General features: G+C 35.4%; 1 protein-coding gene across 2 annotated transcripts in view; it reads right to left on the bottom strand.

The window, feature by feature from the left end:
* The window catches only part of PIBF1 (progesterone immunomodulatory binding factor 1), a 103,690-nt gene that overhangs the window by 76,902 nt on the left and 6,833 nt on the right, over nt 1–19,955 (bottom strand). For both annotated transcript variants that reach the window (XM_056483208.1, XM_056483218.1), the window contains exons 5-9: nt 17,433–17,552; nt 9,389–9,522; nt 7,218–7,326; nt 4,193–4,374; nt 2,302–2,427 (exon numbers count right to left, since the gene is read on the bottom strand). In XM_056483208.1, the coding sequence (XP_056339183.1) occupies nt 2,302–2,427; nt 4,193–4,374; nt 7,218–7,326; nt 9,389–9,522; nt 17,433–17,552 (671 nt within the window). The remainder of the gene's footprint in view (nt 1–2,301; nt 2,428–4,192; nt 4,375–7,217; nt 7,327–9,388; nt 9,523–17,432; nt 17,553–19,955) is intronic.

The following is a 19,955-nucleotide window of genomic DNA, read 5'->3' as shown; positions in this document are numbered from 1 at the left end:
GTAGTGGAAGTGGGATAAAAATCCAAAGCAGGAGAGATACAGAGACTCATTTAGAGAATAAAGTATTTTGCTTAGCTGAACAATTAATCAATTGAAAATGCAATAGGAGGAAAAAGGACACAAGTGAGGTACTATTCAACCAACACGACCACAATCACAGATGTGATGCAACTTGTGTTGAAATGCTCTCTAGAGAGCCAGGAGACACACCAGTGCCACTGCCAGTTGTCAGCTGTGCGATTGTCATTTCAAAGGTGAAGCACCAACCCAAATGGCCACTGGGGCCTTATGAGGCATCTAGCCAGCCTATCACACAATCCAAAGTAACCTTCCGAAACGGGACAGAAATACTATCTAGGGGATCAAGAATGGGCATGGGGGAAACAAAAAAGATGGGATGAGGACAGGGGAGGCAGCAGCTCCTGGGCATCTTTATTAGGTTTTCAAACAAACCTCTTGGCAGCTGCCATTTATTGCACTTTTTCACATCCCTAAACTGTTCTAGAATGCATGAACTGGATTCCAGTCAGATTTGACTACATTGGAAAAGGTGCTCAGGGAAATCATCTCACATGCTCAATTACTAAATAGTGTTTGATCTATGGGAACAGACTACAGGTAATCCAGTGTCAGACTTCTTGCAGACATTCACATGCCCTGTGAATTCACTCACGCTTGCTAATGCAAACATAGCCCATGCTTACAACAGTCATTACAAGTGAAACTGATGCCAAAAAATTAGGCATGAATACATCACCTTTTTTTCAGTGGCCCCCTCCCATTTTAGTTTCTTGAACTGATTCATCTAAGTGTATAATAAGTGCCAATAAATTCAGAGGAACTATCAGGCACATCAGGCTTGGCAAAGTGGAAAAGAATACCAGCAAGTGAATATTGGATTAGCTTAGCTGTAATACCATTCCATGCTTTGAGTGGGAAGCTGAAACCAGCATCTTAACTTCATTTTCAGCCACAAACACCATCACATCACATTACACAAATTCACTGCAAATTGTTTTGCTCACAATTTGAGGTTTTGTTTGTCTTACCATTGAGGTAGACTGCCTTATGGTGGATTTTTTAGAATTTCATAGAAAGAACATATGCTAGAACGCCTTTTTAATTTTTTTTTTGCCAAACATGTAGGCAAACCTAAGGGATTTGCATTTCAGAAGTAATTATTTCAAAATGAGGAACAAAACTTCTGTAAAGCAATTCCAGATACAAATGAAGTATCTCTCAGTAGCTTTCTCAATGATATACAGACACTTGTCAAATCTCCACAAGGAGTGCATGTTAAAATTCCTACTTTGTAATTCCATATGGATTTGCATCCAGGAAGTGGTGTGGATGTATATGTGTGTGCATGTATTTTACTCACACTTGCAAAACTACACAATGATGTAACTGTTTTTTAATTAGAACCTTTCAGTTGACTGAAAGACAGCAGAAGTCATGTTCTTTTTCCACTCTTCCCAGCAGAAACAAAACTACCTATTAGAGGAACAGATGATGCCGCAAATATCTTTTTACTACCATCATTTCCTTCTCCACACAACACTTTCAGGACATCAGGACAGTGAAGTTAAGTTATTAAGCACTCCTCCCATTTAAAAGCAATAAAATGGCAAAAACAAGCTAAAAAAGGAATTCGATGCCAAAGGTCCAAATCCCTAAGTCCCTAAAAAGCTTATGCATGTGCACGTAATTCCTTGGTATTCAACTAGATGGCACACATACAAACTCATCATGCAAGTCTTTGCAGGACTAGAATCTACTTCAAATGAGAATTTTACAATAATTTACAGGAAATCAATCCTATTTTCTGAATCACAATGCTATTAAAAAACTCAATTAGATTTATTTCATACAGGCCTAAATCTTATCTCCTTTGGGTTTTTTCTGCCTTATTTTCTGCATTAACATCTTCTTTTCTGAATTCCCGGCACAGTTTCAAGACTGCCCCTAGAACATGACAGGTAAATTGTCATCCCTTATTAATTAACTAATATGACACATCTGAACTAACTTCAAACTACCAAAGTTTATGTAGGATATGAATTTTAATAAACATTTTCAGGTGATAATGTTGGCTATCCATCATTTAATAATAAATATAACAACATACACTTACTGTACAAGTATAATTTCATTTTAGACTCCCATCAGTTTTACAACTGAACATAAATTCTTACATTTTGAACATCTCTCGAAGTGTCAATCAGATAGGATTACACCTAAGCAAAAAACAGTGCTTGGTCATTTCTGCCCCAATTAGGTTACTGCCTACACCTTACCTACCTGTTTTCACGTTCATACATCTCTTTTGAGGTGCTTCTTAGTTGCTCAATTTCTTGATTTGTTTTCAGCCTTATTTGTTCCAACTCTTCATGGAGTCTCTTTTCATATTCTGCTTTATAGTGGTCTCTGTAAATTAACAAATATATTGCACTAGTTAAAATATCAAAACTTCAGGTACAGCTTTGCAAGAGCAGAGTTCTTCTTGATCTTACATTTTATTTCAATCTTCCCTCCTTTACCTCTTAATCACTTAAAATACTGATCAGCCTATGTTTCTATATAAACTAAATGAAAATCAACCAGGAATAAATAATATTTAACAGTGAATAAACAAATTTTTAAGTAATTTAATATTGATTAATCATATAACATTAACATTCTTCCAGAACTTCTTTGTCAGTCTCTACTCGAGTGTTTATATTAAGTAACCACTTAACTTCTCACTTTCTTCTTCATCACGGGGTAAGAATTGATTAATTTATTGACTTGCAATGCTGTCAGGCCACTACAAGACTTCTTTGTGTACTATCTGCACCTCATATGAGGGAAAAAACATCACAAGAAACATTGAAGATTAAATGTAGTGGTGATTTCTGAAGTCAAAAAACCCCAAGATTTGAGAATTTATCCTGTCAATATAGCATATAAATTATTTAAAGCACAAAGTTTTTATGTAACAGATATCAGAAGATATCAGGATAAAATAATTTATTTCAGAGAAACACTGACTTTTTTTGTAACTTTGGAAGCTCATGACAGATTATAAGGAATCTCATAAAAAATCTCTCCTATAAAAATAGGGTTATGTTGTATGCACTTAACAGTTGAGAAATGTCAAAATTTTATAGCATCTAGTTAATGTTCAAGAATAATCAATCAGCAATGAAGCAACTGGTAAAAATCAGAAGTTTGGAAAGAAAAGCATATTATGAAGATATGTACATTTACAACTGTAAAAGGTTTTATATTTAATTTGATTTCCAATCATGTGATTGAAAAGCCTATAATTCTTAGAAATCAGTATCTGAGCTGGTCAAAAACTCCCTCATATTAACTAAAAGCCCCAAAATATTAAAATGGAGAATGCTTGCTGTCCAGGTTTTCCTTTTATTTCCTTTTCCTCCTATAAAGAAAACTTTCCAGGTTTTCTTTTTATTGAGACACTGTATTTCAGTTGACCTTCCAAGATTAAAGTAAAATTATTTCTTGTTCCTCAACTGTGCCACACTATAGCAAATAGTGTATGAAGACCTTTTACACATTAAAGACGTTTATCACAAATAAACCCAAAAAGAACATGATTTCTTAAAATACCATTTCAAAGTAAGACTTAATATTTTATTTAAAATACAGAAGTTCTGGGAGAACATAGTTCTAATATATAAAAATGTAAAACAAATTTAAAAAATTTTGAGTGACTGCATTGAAAGGAAAAATAATATTTAAAACTCTTCTGATATAGGCTGGAGCTCCATAACTGATAATTTCAAGAATGCCCTTCTATTTTCATTTAGGTAACAATTTTTGTTTTAGTTGTCTATCAGGAGAGTTATATTAGCACACTTCTTCGTAGTTATACAGGACACAAGATTTATGAATATACACTGAAAACAAAACGTTTGTTTTATAATTAACTGAGTAAACCTACAAGAATAATTGCCATAAACTTCCAATACTGAAACTTTACTTCCACTACTATGATCTTATAAAGTTTTTTTAAAAAATGTTTGTGATACATATTATGACCCAAGAAAAGTATTCTGCTTCTAGTTACATAAATATGGGTTAGCTTTCTGAAAAATAAAATTAATTAAATGGGATTTGTGCAAGAAACAAGGGAAAACAGTTAAATAACCTATCTACTGATAGAAGTGAACAGACAATAACTTGCCTGGATGATACATATTTTTCATACATTTCTTCCCTAGCTTTTTTGGCATCCTCTAGCTGAATCTGTAGTCTTTCAAGACGATCTTCTTCATGTGCACAGCGAACACTAAGCTCCATGTTCTGGCGATTAAGATAATCTTTATCTTTTTGCAACAAGTTGAGGGATTGTTGTACTGTTGCCAACTATAAAAGGTATTAAAAAGAACACTTTAACAGAAATTTAAAGGTAATTATTTAACCTATGTACACATATTTGCAATTTAATTTTAACTCTCTTCTGGGAAATCACTTGAACCAAAAGACTCTATTTACACTTTAGTTTAAGTAAGTTGATGAAGCTTTAAGCTGAAAAAAAGACTTAAATAACATTACAATTTTATGAGTTTTCATTATTTATTTGCAGTAGTTGGTACCTGAAAAAAGAGTTCCTTTCATCAGTATCTAAATAGTGCTGAAGTACTGAACAGTGGAGGTACTGAATAGTGTTGTGTCAGAAATACTGATGGAGAATCTTGGTGCCAACCTGCCATATTGACTACAACATTCTCAGGAAGAGCAGTGAATGTTTAAGGGCACCAGGCTGATTACTGCTCCATAAAGAAATGGTAAAACTGATAGTTCTGGGGCTGATGTAAGGCATGATTGTTGTGGACAAGGCAATGCTCCAGGCCCACCACAAGGGTGAAGAGCTGGTGTTGTCTTGCTACAGAAGGCTGAACTGATGCCAAAGTAGGAACAAAAATATGTTGAGAACAGCTGCCTTTGTCATCAGATCAGCCACGTTTCCTACACCAAGTAGTGTGAGAGAGAGTAGTTTCCATCCATTCAAGGTGAACACAGTTAGGGAACAGCCAAAGAGTATAAGGGCACTGTTGCAAGGTGGCCCAACTCTATAATCATGATAACAAAATAGTTTCATCCTCTTTAAGAATTTTGCCATTTAAACTCCTGAGGATTTCACACACCAAGTTCAAAAAATGATCAACTAATAATTTATCAGAAACATGTCTCCTACAGCTATAAAGACATCATGTACATGGTTTGGACAGAATTCACCTTTTCTAAGTCAGAGAAGGACTAAAGGTTACTTAGAGAAGATACTGGAGACAAAGACATAGAGCAAGTAGTTAAACAGATGACAATTTACATAAAAACAGTGCTCTCAGAGGCATGCTCCTCTCCATCAGCCCACTTGCTGAGCACCACACTCAGAGTGAAGTATAAATGCCCGTTCTGCACTTGATTTAAGACAAAAAAAGGTAAACATGGTATCTCTCCAAGTAACGTGCTATATGTATATCCATAGTGAACAGACATCATGGACACAAAGAAAGCAAGTAGTTACTGCTTGTATAAATACTCCTCCTCCAGAACAAGTATTGTGTAAATACTTCCAACTGGATGTTCTTCCAAACCAGGACGTGATATTGTATCAGTATACACAAAACCCAGCACAAATCTTCCAGGAGATTTAGGGAATACACAGTTTGAGGCAGTATTTTAGTTTTAAGTAGTGCTACCTTTATTTACGCTGATTAATTTAGTAAAAAGTCAATGAAAAAAGCCACTGTTGCTGCTATTCTGGAGTACTTCATGTGTACGTACAAACTTGATGTACAGGACAGTACTTTTTTGGCCATTGTTGTATGCTGAGAATAAACCTGACTTTTGGTGTCCTCTTACAAGGCTAGACTGAGGAATAAATAGAACCAACAAAGCCTTCAGACTGATAGAGGTATTTTCTAATAGAAGCTCAGATTTTTCCCTAATGTTTCTGATAATCCCTACAGCTACCTGTAAAATTAGACAGAGCAATATTACCTTTAAAGTGGCAGTTTTAGTCACTATTTTATCCATAACATTGATATTTAAACAGAGACACTAAGGAACACCATCTCCCCTGAATACTCTCAAGAGTAGTCTGTTGCATTTATTCAGCTGCTAAAGTGTTAACACACAAAGATCTTCCATACTATTCTTGCAGGGTTCTGCTTCCTTGGCTGAGCCCCTGCCTGCCCACAGGAAGTGGGGAATTAATTCCTTGACTTGCTTTGCTTGTGTGTGCGCAGGTTTTGCTTTGCCTATTAAATTGTCTGATCTCAACCCATGAGTTTTACTCTTCTAATTCTCTCCCCCATCCCATTGGGATGGGCAAAGAACTGTGTTGGGCTTACCAGGGCCAAACCTAGCAAACCTGACAAAAATATTAGCTCCGTGGAGGGGGGAACCACTGTCTATGTCATTTACTTGACCTTTTACATGTCTTTCAGCTACCTCCCATAATAGCTCTATGGAAAAACTGGCAAAACACAGATCAGATAGACAAACATCAGTTGAACAAACTGAACATGGGACAGAAATGTGCCCAGCAAAGAAGGCCAAGTGGCTACAAGGCTGTATTAGCAACAGTGCAGACAGTGGGTTAAAGAAAATCATTATCCTGTGCTCCATACTTGGGAGACTGTATTTGGAGTGCTATATCCTATGACATGAATGTCCTAAAGACATACATTAACATATTGAAGCAGGACCAGAAGAACTCTACCAAGACGGTCATGAACTGCAGCATATGATGTACAAGGGATTAAGAGAAATACTAGGAATTTTTTTCAGAAGAGAAATCTGGCTGGGGAAAATATTATTGTTATCTTCACCTATCCAAGTGGAACACATAAAAATAGCCATATTCTTGGCTGTACATAGTGACAGGACAAGATGCAACAGAAAAAAGCTTTAACAATTGATTAGTTTTTACAAATGCATTTTCACAAGAGGGCAGACAAATAGTGGAACAGATTGTCCAAAAGACTGTGGAATCTCCATCACTGGAGACATGAAAAACTTGAAAAGCCCTAAGCAACTTGACCTAATCTTGCTCTTTACTGCATGGGCGGGTTGGAGTAGCTGGTCTCTTGAGACCACTCTAATTAAATTATTCCATGATCCTGACAAACATGATTAGACAAAGAATCAAATTCCCGAGATGAAGAAATACACAATTACTAAGGTAAGAACTTTATGTTTACCTCTTTTGCTAAGTCATTTCTTTCTTTAGTTTGTGTTTTGTATGATACCTCCAGTATTTCATAGTTTCTTCTGAGTTCTGACAATTCATGCTCAAATACATCACGTTCACTGTGAAAGAGAAGTTAAACTATTAGACGCATAGAGCCTAAAGAACAAAATTCCTGTGCCTGTTTAATTCCTCAGCCTTCTTCCAGTTCACGACACTGACTTCTTCCAATTGGTCATTCACAAAAAAATTGGTGACCTTTTGTAACCTTTTATATAACATTTATATAACTTTTTTTATAACCTTTTATAGTTGTTACCTGCAACAGTGTAATTTTATAAGAAACAATTGAGGATTATTTAAATAGGCCAAAACAAAGGAAATTCTACATAATCAATATCAAACTCCCATCCTAAATTATTTCATTCTCCTCTGATTACTCTTCTTTAGTGTAACTTCAGGCTATAAATTTCTTCTCTTAGCAATGATCTCTAAGTACCCTTATCCATTGTTTCAGCTTTATCAAGCTTCTGATGCTATATCCCATGACATTCTCTTGAATCTTTTACAGACATGGAAATCTAATGAAAAAGTGAAGCAACTTCATTTCCATCCTCCTAACAGAGCAGAAAGCAATGTATACTTGTCCTCAGTAGGTATTCTCCCCAGCATACAGCCTTGATACGAGAGTGGGTTGTCATGTTTAAAATATACATGACACATCTGCAAAAATTATGCCAGCGTCCTGACCAAAAGTGCTTTCTGCATGCACAAAGAAGCATCGCTGTGCCTCCACTCTCATCCTGTCAGAACAGTGAAATGAATGAGCCAGTATGAGCTTGCAGTTTAGAAAATCGCTAACCAATATTATATTAAGCATAGCATAGTTTTAAAACTGAGATAACTGTAGCACAGCAGAACTAGATTTGACATCGTGTTTTTTAAAGGCAGAAACAAGTCTGGAAGTGATTTACTCCTGCAGTGCTCCCAAATATCCTCCTGCAGTTATGCCAACAGAGCTCTCCCCTCCCCTTCGTCTGTGCCTACCCAGCTGAATACAACCTACTCTCTCAAATACAGTTTTGGCACGTTCATTCATGCTTTTCTCAGCTCAAGACTATTTTAAACGCTCACTGTTAAACACTGGGGCCTTTCACATGAAAGTTATTACAATCCACTTATTAAGATGCAGTTGCACATAGGAAACAAACCATAACACCAGTCCATCCTATTTGCAACAAGATGCCAGACAGATTCTAAGGTTGTTTTTGTACATATAGCTGTGAAGCAAAAATGCTGTGAATCCAGAAGGCAGATTCCCCTTCAAATGACTTAGTGGGCAAAATCATTTTTGTCAGTAACTACGCCTGAGTTCATTCCATATGAACAACTAAGGAGCTGACAGGGTCTCTTCTATTCATAATCCCCATTTTTGAATCCATTTCTCAACAAATGTGCCAAAGACCAGATTTCTTGTACTTGTGAGCACACTGAAAAAGCTATTTGGAAGTTGGACTGTGAAGCATACATCTATGAGTATATTTACAAGAAGTCTATTTTCACTATTTTGCAATTGCTTGTTGCAAGATGGCTAAAATTGGCTAAACATTGGCTAAAACAGCACAATCTGTATTTTAAAAAAGCTAGACACTGGAACTTACTGCAGTTAAACCAATTCACTAAGGTAATCCTAAGATTATCTGCCAGAGTTCTCCTAACAGCCCTTTCAAATTTATGGTTTCAAGGATATCTTAAGTTGTAAATATTAATTCCCAAGGTCCTGCCCTCCTAACTCATTCTGTAAGCAGCACAGAGTAGAGCATAGGGCCTTTTGTTAGATTATTGCTTTTAAACTATGAATAAAAAAAGAGTACTTGTTCCAAGATGCTTGCCATCAACAGCTCCCACTTCCTTAGCTGCAATAAGACTGCTAGGCATTGCTGAAAACACAGTAAATCTGAAAATACAAACTTTTATGAAGATAATTTGATGCACTGGTTTTCAGAATGTTGCTCATTTTATGTCTGCAATATACTATGGAGGCAATTGAACCGTTAGTGTATGAAGTAAAGAAAGTCATCTGTGGTGTAAGTCAAAAATAAAACTAAGAACTCTGGTCAATCAAGGCTGATCTTTATTAACACTTGTATGTTAGTTAAACACTTGAATTTTAGAGATACCTACCATTTTACTTTGTCATAGTTCTGTTGTCTGTAATCACCTTGCTGAATCAACTGCTTGGTATCAGCCAGTTCCAGTGTCAAACGCTGGCATCTGACCTCAAGCTCTGAGCGACACCTCCTCTCATCTTCATAGCTCTAGGAAGTGAGACATTTTCAAATTATCACAGCTGCACTGATATTTACTTAATCACCAACTAAGTTTTGTGAAAACCTCTTATGAATATTCAGGTGATAATGCTTTATTTTGTCTCAGTATTTGGAAATTTAACACACCACAAAGTAACCAGCTGTATCCATACTCAACTTATTTTTACCTTATTACAAATACTTGATTAAATATACCTATTTTTTCCAATGCATTTGTCCATTAGCATAACTTTCAAGATCAGTAATCCTCATATATACAGCTGGTGGTCTGCAAACCTATACTACGAGCACAAAGTCACACCAACTTTACAACAGTTTCAAACAAGTTAAGATAGTTAAGAAGATACTTGCTAGTTAATTTGAACAAAAAAAAGAAAGAGGGTGGTTTGTTCAGCAAGTTTAGCAACATCTGTCATTATTTGAAAGATTTCAGCCAGTTATTCCCAAATTGTAGCTATTGTATCTGGTAACCTATGTCATATAATGAGAAGCGTTGGTGGAAGAAAATACAAAATAAAATAAAAAAGTTTACTTAATGGTCCATCAGCATTAATTTCTACTTTGCCATCTTTTTCCTCCTCACATTATTCTGGAAACCAAAACAACAAAAGTAAAGCAAGAGAACAGAGAGAGAGAGTATTTATCTTTTAAAATACTAGGTATTCCCCTTGAAGATTAACAGATTTCCTAATCACACTCATTCCCTCCAACTCTCCATAGAAACAGCAGTCTTTCATACCTTAATCCCCAATCTGGACTCCATTTTCCAGTTTTCTACTACATAGGTACTTTTTTCACAAACCTATGTTACTTATTTGTCCTAAATACTATACTAGTTAGCAATTTATTCACAAGAACGACCAAAATAACACTCATTCATTTATACAAGGTAAAGCTGATAGACTACAAAATGAGTTGCTTGTTAAAAAGTTGAGAATACCCCCAGCACCTAGATTTTTTCCATATCCTACATCCTAGAATACTGCTGAGTTCAGTTTTTTACTGCTGTGTTTGATAGCAAGCTTAATTATGGATGCTTGATAAACAATTATTCTATCTGATTATTATGAATGGACATCACAATATTATTAACTGAAGGTGAGCACAGCCTTAAGATGTCATTACTAAACTAAGCATTTAACATTTGCAAATTACATTTATTTTGCAGTGAAAGACACTGTATGAATGCATAATTTTTCAACACTGCTGAAAGCTATGCTTTATACAGTTATAGGAGGACAACTGTGTAGCTAGTTTTCAACAGACAAGAAAAGTTTAGGGCAACAGCATATATGGAGTATATGACAGAGGGACACTGATAAACTTTCACAGACATCATCAACTGAAAGACTGACAGAATGCCTTCTTGAAAAAACACACCTAAATACTTGTAAGACACTACAGAAAAGCTCCCTAATCTACTAACCATATCGTAACTATTCTGTTGATAAAAAAGATTTTTTTTTGTTTTATATTTCACATACCTACTTATCTTCACTTTTATTAAAATCACTTTAGGTCACAAATCACAAAAATCACAACACCCAGACAGTTTTCATGAGGATTCTGCATGGTCTACCATTAAAAATACATCATGTAAAGACATGATTGTTATTCATCCTAACACATACTGGTATATATGCTTTATGTTTATCCTAATTAATGCATAAGCATTAAGCAAACTACAAAATATCTTCTTCTTTAATCAGCTGACATGTCATTATTTATAAAGATGGCATTATTATAGTGGTAGTCTCTGTCAGATATTTTTAAAAGGTGTTGTGGACAAGTTAGTTGAAGTTTCAAATATGTAATGTACTGATGCGAGTACCTTGTTATGCAGTGCAAACATGACTCATCTTGCAACAGGAAATGTTGGTTAAGGGCACTTAACTTTTAAGTGCAAATTGAAAGATTCAATTCAAAATACAATTCTGTGGATATCCCATGCCATTCTGCTGCTAATACCATGCTGGAATTCACAGACCCTTCATTAAGTGGGCTACTGAAGCTCCTACACTTTTATCTATCTGGCAGCTAGAAGACAACTACCAGGAGTATAAAATTAAATTGGTTAACCTCCAGATAAAGTTGCCATAGACAACTTTAAAGCAACAATTAACAGAATAGCTAAATGTCTGCAAAATCACCTTCTAATACCTGACACCTAAACTTACTTTTGAATTGTATTTGATAAATCTTTTATTAATGTCATGTTAATGTCATGTAACAATATGGGAATTCCAGGGAAGGAAAGTTAAATTCTGCTCTGGAAATATGATACTAAGACCTACCTTAATTAGAGGGGTTTGTCATGTGCGGTTTTTTAAGATTTAACATAATTCCTGAAGAAATACTAATTATACTGAACAGGACACTGATTTTTCTCTACCTCATCTTAAGATATTGAAGTAGTAATAGGCTAACACACAAAACCCCTTATGTGGTATGAACATCTCCAGGTAGCACATACACAAGCTTCTGGACTTCCATAGCAATACATACAACCATAACAACATACAACCAAGCTGCCTGTGCTTAGGCAGAAGAAGCCCTGCTTTGCATGTGATGAAATTAATTTAGTTTCTAACAATGTCCATAAAAGTTGAACTGATTTTAAGATCCCTGCAATGGAACAGCTTTATCTTTCCATTTATCTTCAAAAGACAGCTTGAATATCTTGATGAACAGTTTTGTCCTGCTCCAGCAAAAAAGGGGCTCTTAGAATAATCAATGTAAGAGCTCTTACAAGGACAGAAATGAGGTTCTGGAAATAATACCAACAAGTAATACTGGCTTAAGTAAGCCCACAAACCTTAAAAAATTAAAGGACAAATAGAACTTCTGTATACTGATTGTGATGGCCATAATAATCCAAACACCTCATGGCTTTTCTTCAGCCTCTTACTAATTTTTGCTTCTGCAGCGAGCAGGAACCCAAACTGATGAGATGGTTAAAACAAGTGAAAAGCCAAACTTGTCCTGTGTGAGACACATAAGCAACCAATACCTAACGAAATTCTTGACAGAGCTGCTGAAAAACCACAGTATTAGCCAGTACAGGTGGTTTCCACAGGGCATGGGTCAGCTAAGAAGTGCTTTCGTTTGGTTTACAAACACTGTCCACCAATGACGTTCTCAGCTTGAGAATATTCTCAGAAGAATATTCTCAGAAGAATATTCTCAGCTCGCCTGATCTGCAACACTTAAAACCCCAAACTGATAGAGAAACTAAAGATCTATTGGTAGACCTAAGTTTAACTATATTATTCTTTACTGCTATCTTCAATCTGGAATGAGCAGCAGTTTATAGCAGTCACTGAAATAAACACTATCTGAACTTCAAGTGCAAAATCCAGGTGACATACTTTTTGAATTAAATTAGTGGCATATAATACCTGATAGGGATTAGCTGATGTTTCAAAAAGCCTTTGGAGATAAGAAGATAAACAGAAATGCAGGGAATAGATTAATCAAGCAGATGCAGCATGACTTCTTTACACCATCTACAGATAAGCCTGTGAAAGAAAGTGATCCTGCTTTTAAAAAGTTTTTCTTTTTCCAAAGATCTTCATCTTTGAAGAATCACTTACAAAAGCCAGCACTTTGTTCATATCCTAAAGACCCGAGACAAATGTAAAGCTACTATACTAATGTGATGTGCAAAAAATTTCCTACTTGAATGAGGTGCTGCTTCTTTGTAAAGATGACATTTTGCTTCAATGGTTTACATACTCTACATTCAAAAATTACTGGTCTATACATTATTGGAATACAACTGCCCAATGTCAGGAAGAAGCTATATTGGATAACTAAGATACCTCTTTAGTAACTAGCTATGAAATTGGTACTCTGCATGCAGATATGAAATTGGTCACTATTTGCCACTAAAAGTTATAAACAAAAATGTTGAGCTACTCCAAAGTAGAGAAACTCTGTAAGGAACATATGAAAGAAAAGCTTTGGATTAAGTGCTTCTATAGCAAAAGAAAGTGGAGGAATAATAAGTTTATTTCTCTGGACTTGAGCTTACCAGAATTTTCAGTGAAATATTCTCAGGTGAAAAGGATCCTTGAGATCATTACAGAGCAGTATAATCAAACCATCTCGTACTTCTGAACCACAGCTAGCAGTCCATGTAGCCACAGCTATGTATCAAAAGAGTAGAAAGGTATTGGATAGAAGAGGAAATTTTCATAGATATGAAATTTCCTTAAGTCTTGGAAGTATTAAACTGCTGCCTCAAGCTCACAGTAGAGCATCATCTTTGCAGGTGTTCTCCTGAACAATATTAACAACAGCAAAAAAAACACAAAAAAAACTTCACCTAAGACCACGACCTCATCTGTCTAAAGAGAGTTGTGAAGACCAAACGATCAAGGCACTGCTTGTAGAAGTGGTGTCAGGGGGCTGAGGGAAGGTTCTAGAGTACAGTCTTTACAGATATGCAAGCTCTTTAGGGATCCCAGTCCTCTTGGAGTAGCAACAACAGCCTCAGTTTTCTAATATTCAGACACATCTAGTGCCAAGTGATCCTTTGAGTACAAAAGCTTATTTATTCTTTGAAGACTATAGTAATGTTTTCACTCCAGCTGGAAAACATTATCACAGGGAAAATTGTTAGTTATGTCTAGCAAAACCTGACATACACATAACCAGCTTTGTCTTTAGGATAACCACAGATTTCAGATACTCTCATGCTATAAATTTTATTGCAAATCCTGAAGGCAACTTTATACAAAAAATAACTGAAGAAAAGGGAACCCTGATAAAACTGTATCAATACCAAATTCCACGAAAACATTGCCAAGAGACTTCCAGCCAGAAGAAGAAAGTAAAAATTAATCTTCTGGAGGTACAAAGAAAAACAAGATTTCCTTCCCAGACACTCTCCTAGCCTTGAGAGAAACCAACTAGCAGTAAATTACATCTGTTTGAGGGAAGGTTCTAACCACTTTGGAAACAAACAACTCTGAAAATAGTAAACTGATGTTCAGCATGGGAATGCACACATCAGAAGCTGGTTTTATTTCTGGGAAGCTCCTGGTAATACACCACTATAGTTGGACTTCCTCCTCTATCTTTACCTCCAAAGCTGGTGGTGCCAACATTATTTATACTTGAAATACAGAGCACTGTAAAAAGAGGGCTAAAACAAGCCTGTACCATACATTTAGTAACAAATCAGGCAGCAGAAAAAGAACATGGCTTTCACCAGTTCTACCTCCTCCCCCCAGGCTGTGGCTGCTGTACCTGGAGCCAGAGGAACTGCACTGATCTAAATCACAGATGCAACAATTGTGTACAAAGAGCCACTCATTTAGCTGTACAGCACAGCCACTTACACTGACCACTTTAAAAACAGAAAGCAGCAGAACAAATATATTTTATCAGACCATGTTCCAGTGCTAGAAATCATTTTCTGCTACCAGTTGTCAAAAACAGCTCCCTACCCTACCGGATCTGTTTTACAGATTCAGCAGCCTTTAAGGGCTAAGAGCAGCAGCACACCAAGAGAAGTTTACAAAGTTTTAGAGTCAGAATGGTTGTCTTACTTGATGAATTAATTTCAGTTTAAATTTAAAATTTTAATTGTAAGTTTTAAAATTTCATTTTAAATTTTCCTAAAGTTGACAACCTATTAAGATAAATTCAAATTCTCCTTCAAACTTTTTCAATTCTTGGTTGGCTAGGTAATCTTTCCAATGAATCTAGAACAAATTGTCTCATGTTTCTTATTACTTTATTTCAGGGTGAATATGTACAGGTATAAAACCTGCTCAAATCTAGTTTGTCAGCCACAAACAACCAGAAAAGCCAACAAAATCCTCCTCCCTCAAGATTTAGCCTAAGCATATTTTTTTGTTCCTTTCTATGTCCCAAAAAGAAGGAAGAAACCTGTGTTGAAACTCATTAAGAAGAGCCTTAATTATCTGCAAGGGTAGAAAAAAGAAGGAATGCTTACTGTAGAAAAAAGCTTATTCTCACAGAAGAAAAAAGAAAAAACCCAAAAACCAATTGTCATAACTTCAGTGATGACTGTATTTCAAAATTCTGTATTACTAGTTTCCTAAAGAAGTTTTAAACTCAGAACAGACTTATAAATTACACAAAGAACAGAAACATTGCATTGATTAGAGAAAACTTAAAATTTATGGAATACTGGGAAAAAAACCAGAAAAAAGATTTGAAGAGTATAAATTATTAAATAACAGACAAGAAATTTCAACAACTATATTTCATGTACCTGGAAAAACAAGAACTACTGGAATACAAAAAAAAAAAAATCCAGCAGAAGAGTGCAAGAGCTTAGGTAAGGCTTTGAACAAAACTTTATTTCCTGATAAATTTCCTTGCAAAAATGCTTGACCTTAGTGAAGAACTCAAAAACGTTACGTCACGTTTTCATAAACTGCAAAAGATGAATAGGTATGTCAGCTCCTGTGCACCAAGAATACTAGAGATTCTAAAGTACCCTCACATCCTGATGATGCTCCTCTTGCCTTATTTTCTGAGGTACCTTGTTACAGTGACATTCAGCAAGCCACAAACTTGAACTTGCCAGAATCAAAACACAGAGATTCTTAAGCCTCTCCATAAAAGCACAGTGCACTTCAAACTTTGAGAAACAGATCAGTGGGAAAGGTGGATACTGCCACCATGTGGTGCAAAAAGAACAAAATTAGAAGTCTATATCAAAGAAAGGTCAATATCCCAAGAAAACTGTTTCTAGCAGAACTTTAATTATTGTTATCAACTATCTTATTAATTTTCTTCAGCAAAAGTTAATAGATGTCAATCAAATCCCAAAGGCTGAAATCCTCCTGTACAATTTTATTAAATCAAAGCATGTTAAATGTACAATGAAGGGAAATGCTTATGCAAGAGAAAAATTAACAGGATTAGTTTAATCTCAATTATGACCAGAGATGGTGACACTGAATAATGCTGAATGCGTAAATGCGCATATTTTATTGACTACTTTATCTAATTCAATCAGAATGAGAAATGAAAGTACATTAATTTCAAAAGATAAACTTTGTATAAAGCATTTCTCCTTACACCTGATTATTCTGTAAGCAAAGGCAATAACTAAAACATATTCTCAGAACTAGTAAAATGACAGTGTCATTTAACTCTCTGCTAGCCATGACCTGGATTAATATACTCTGAGTATCTGAAACTGTCATCCCAACTCCAGATTCATGCAGAACTAAACTAAAATACAAATCACCCTAGCTATATACATGCCAAGAATAATATAAATGCTGATAAATATATTAGAAAAAACATGCTCCTTATACTGTTTCAATTCCTTAGCTCTTTAAAAATAAAAGTTAAAAATACTTGTATAATTTGTTTCTCTACTTCTGGTGTTTACACATTACCTGAAATCAACTGACCTTTTACTTTAGTATAGAAACAAATAGGAAAATTAAAATACAAATAATTGGAAAAAAAAACAGAAGATGCAACTCCAAAGAACTTTTAAAAGTACATTTTTATAACATTAAAATAAAAGCTGAAGGAAACTACTACCGAGACATCCTCATCTCAAAAACTATGCACTGAACCATCATGGTGTCTTCAGCTGCTGCTGGACAGATCTCCTGTCCAGCTTCCCCACCTTCAAATCTTGCCCTCAGAAAGCACAACAAGCTGCTAAGAGAGTACCCTGAACAGTCTCATGAGCATATCTTGCAGGGTAGCCATAGCAAAAAGCTATCTGTAATACAAACTGTTTCCTCTTTCTCTCCCTCACTGCTCTCTTCTCCCTGCCATAATTTTTATACAGCAAAAAAGCTTTTATATCTCATACATGAATAATGATTTGGAGAACGAGATTTTTGCAATATATGTATTCAGTTTCTGAACTGAGATAACTAAGGAGCACAGACCTCTGCCAGACACTTCAGTTGGGATCTGTACCCACTTAGTTCTTCTGTTAGACTCTCCTTTTTCATCTGTAGATCACTTAGCTCTCTTCTTAAGGAATGGACTACTTCATAGAATCGGACCTAGAAGAATAAGACAGACATCAAAGTTGAAACTAGCAAATTTGCAACTGAAAACTAGAAAATACATCAGCTCAAGATTTTATGACAATAATTTACCAAATTATTTCTAGGGCATGCTGTAAAGATTATATTGCTGTACAACTAAAACATCTTCCATTCATGCTGACCAATCAAAAAATACAGCTGCTAAGAGACACATGGCCCCATGCACTTCCTTGTGCCAAACCTAGAGCTGAGTAGATTAACATTGCAAAAAGAGAAAAAAAAAACCAAAACAAACAACCCAAACTAAACAAAACCCCAAACAAACCAAAATCCTATTTAGTAATAATCAATGCAACTTGCTAACTTCCCCCAAGCCAATATAAAATTTTATGGGGTGTGTAGAAATGGAGAGATTTGTTTTGTTTTGTTTTCCACCAGCTCAGTGTGCTGAATTTGCACCAAGAAAAATGCAAGAGCAAGCACAGGGAGCAGGAACAGCACATAACCAGGAAGAACCATTACACCCCCTTTACACACACCTTCAGCAGTAACATGCTGGTATACAGGTTCAACTGCATCAGGAAACTAAGGCTCTGAAAGACTTGATTCTGTTAAATTAACACAAAAAAAATCCAACCTTCTAACAGGATTAAAAAAATTTAAAATATGTAACACATACTCCTCTCTCTTCCCTAATGCTAGTTATAGGCATTGTCTCAGGCAAGTAAGTCTCACATCCGCAAAACTTTTTCAGAACTTTTTCTGATCAAGAAGAAAAGACTATAAAACACAGTAGTAAAACCACAAAGTCAGTATTAAAAAACAAAGAGACAAAACAAAGAAGAAAGAGCTTTTTTGATATACACCCACATACACGTACACAGAGGTTATTATTCCCAGATTAACTTGATACCTTAAAATGTTGCATTTAGGGGTGTGTGTGAAAAGAATAAATAAGTAGGCACTGTTTTCATGCAAAAGCTCTTGCATACCCTTCATCCTTAATGCTTTCTTTGATACATGATTAAAGAAGAAATACAGACAAGAAAGCACAGACTAAGTAAGCATTCAAGAGCAAGCTGTACTGCACTTCCATGCAGAAGGAAGACCAATCTCTGTTTTGCTACCTGTAAACAGCAGAAGACAAAGAAATGTTCCAGGTATATTTCATATAATTGACAGCATACAATTCTAAAAAACACAGAAGTCATAGAAATTTGCAATGTAAACACAGGTGTAGTAAGCTTTATACATTAAGGCAAGCGTGCAACATGACTGAAAGATTGTATTTTTAACTGTAGCATCTGATGATTCAATTGGTCATTTCTTAAGAAAAATGTAACCTTGATTATCACTAATTGATAACCATTTAAAGAATTGCGGTTTTTTTAAAACCACACTTGCTTCCCCAGTAAGTTCTTGTATTTTTACTGCAATATCCCTAGGAAACCTAGGAAACTTGTGCTATCATACCACAATTACTTCCCAAAACATAACCTTAAAACATATTTCCCAGTAGAAACCAAGATTATATGGGATACAGGCTTCAAGGGTAAATGTTTTTACACAACCTCCCAAGAAAAGATCATTGCATGGTAATAGGAAAGTGCAAATGAGTGAAGCAGATGAGGGTGAGGTTATAGCAGTTCAACTGTTGTTGCTATTTAGCTGGTTTGATAGGCAATAAACATTCATGTAGCCCAGCAGTCAAAGTACGCACTGCCTCTTGCGAATTCAATACAGCAGAAACAAAACTTACTCTAAAAGCAATTTCAGAAACAACTGTGTATCTTAAAAAATCACAAATTTATATTGATGTGTGTAAACAGTTTCCATTTCTGGGCGATTTTTAAAAAACTCTTATCCTGTGCCCACCACTCTTTATGAAAAAGTAGAATTAATAAAAACGGGTGGTGCAGAGGCTGAAAAAGTTGGCTTCTGTTCAATGAAGTTTTGTGAAAGAGGTTGCATCAGTTAACTGCCTTCTTAAACAAACAACAACTGAGCTGCAGTTAGCAAAATTATATACATGAAAGACATGGCAATTAAAATTGGTTCAAACAGAACCTGCAGATATCTTTTTTTCTTTTTTAAATTGCTAAATTTTTTTTTATAGTGGAGTACACAAGAAGATCGCTTTATTTAACAAACTGAACTTCAGGTGCTTGGCAGCTGAACCATTTAGCAGCCTGAAGTACTTTTAAATTTCACATACTGTTTTTAAAAGCATCTTAGAAATTACTAAACAAAAATCTGAATTTTTACATATAAGTTCAAAACAAAAAAGTATGATTTTAAGAGAAAAATGTGTAAAATAAAATTTTTCAGTTGTCATCATTAGCATTAAACATTACCTAGGCCTTTGTTCTAACATGTCACTATTGCACCCCTTTGTGGAAGAACAGTGAAACACATCTC

Source organism: Oenanthe melanoleuca, chromosome 1 (genome assembly GCF_029582105.1).
Source record: "Oenanthe melanoleuca isolate GR-GAL-2019-014 chromosome 1, OMel1.0, whole genome shotgun sequence".
Lineage (NCBI taxonomy): Eukaryota > Metazoa > Chordata > Aves > Passeriformes > Muscicapidae > Oenanthe > Oenanthe melanoleuca.
This window is presented reverse-complemented; position numbering and strand designations above follow the sequence as displayed.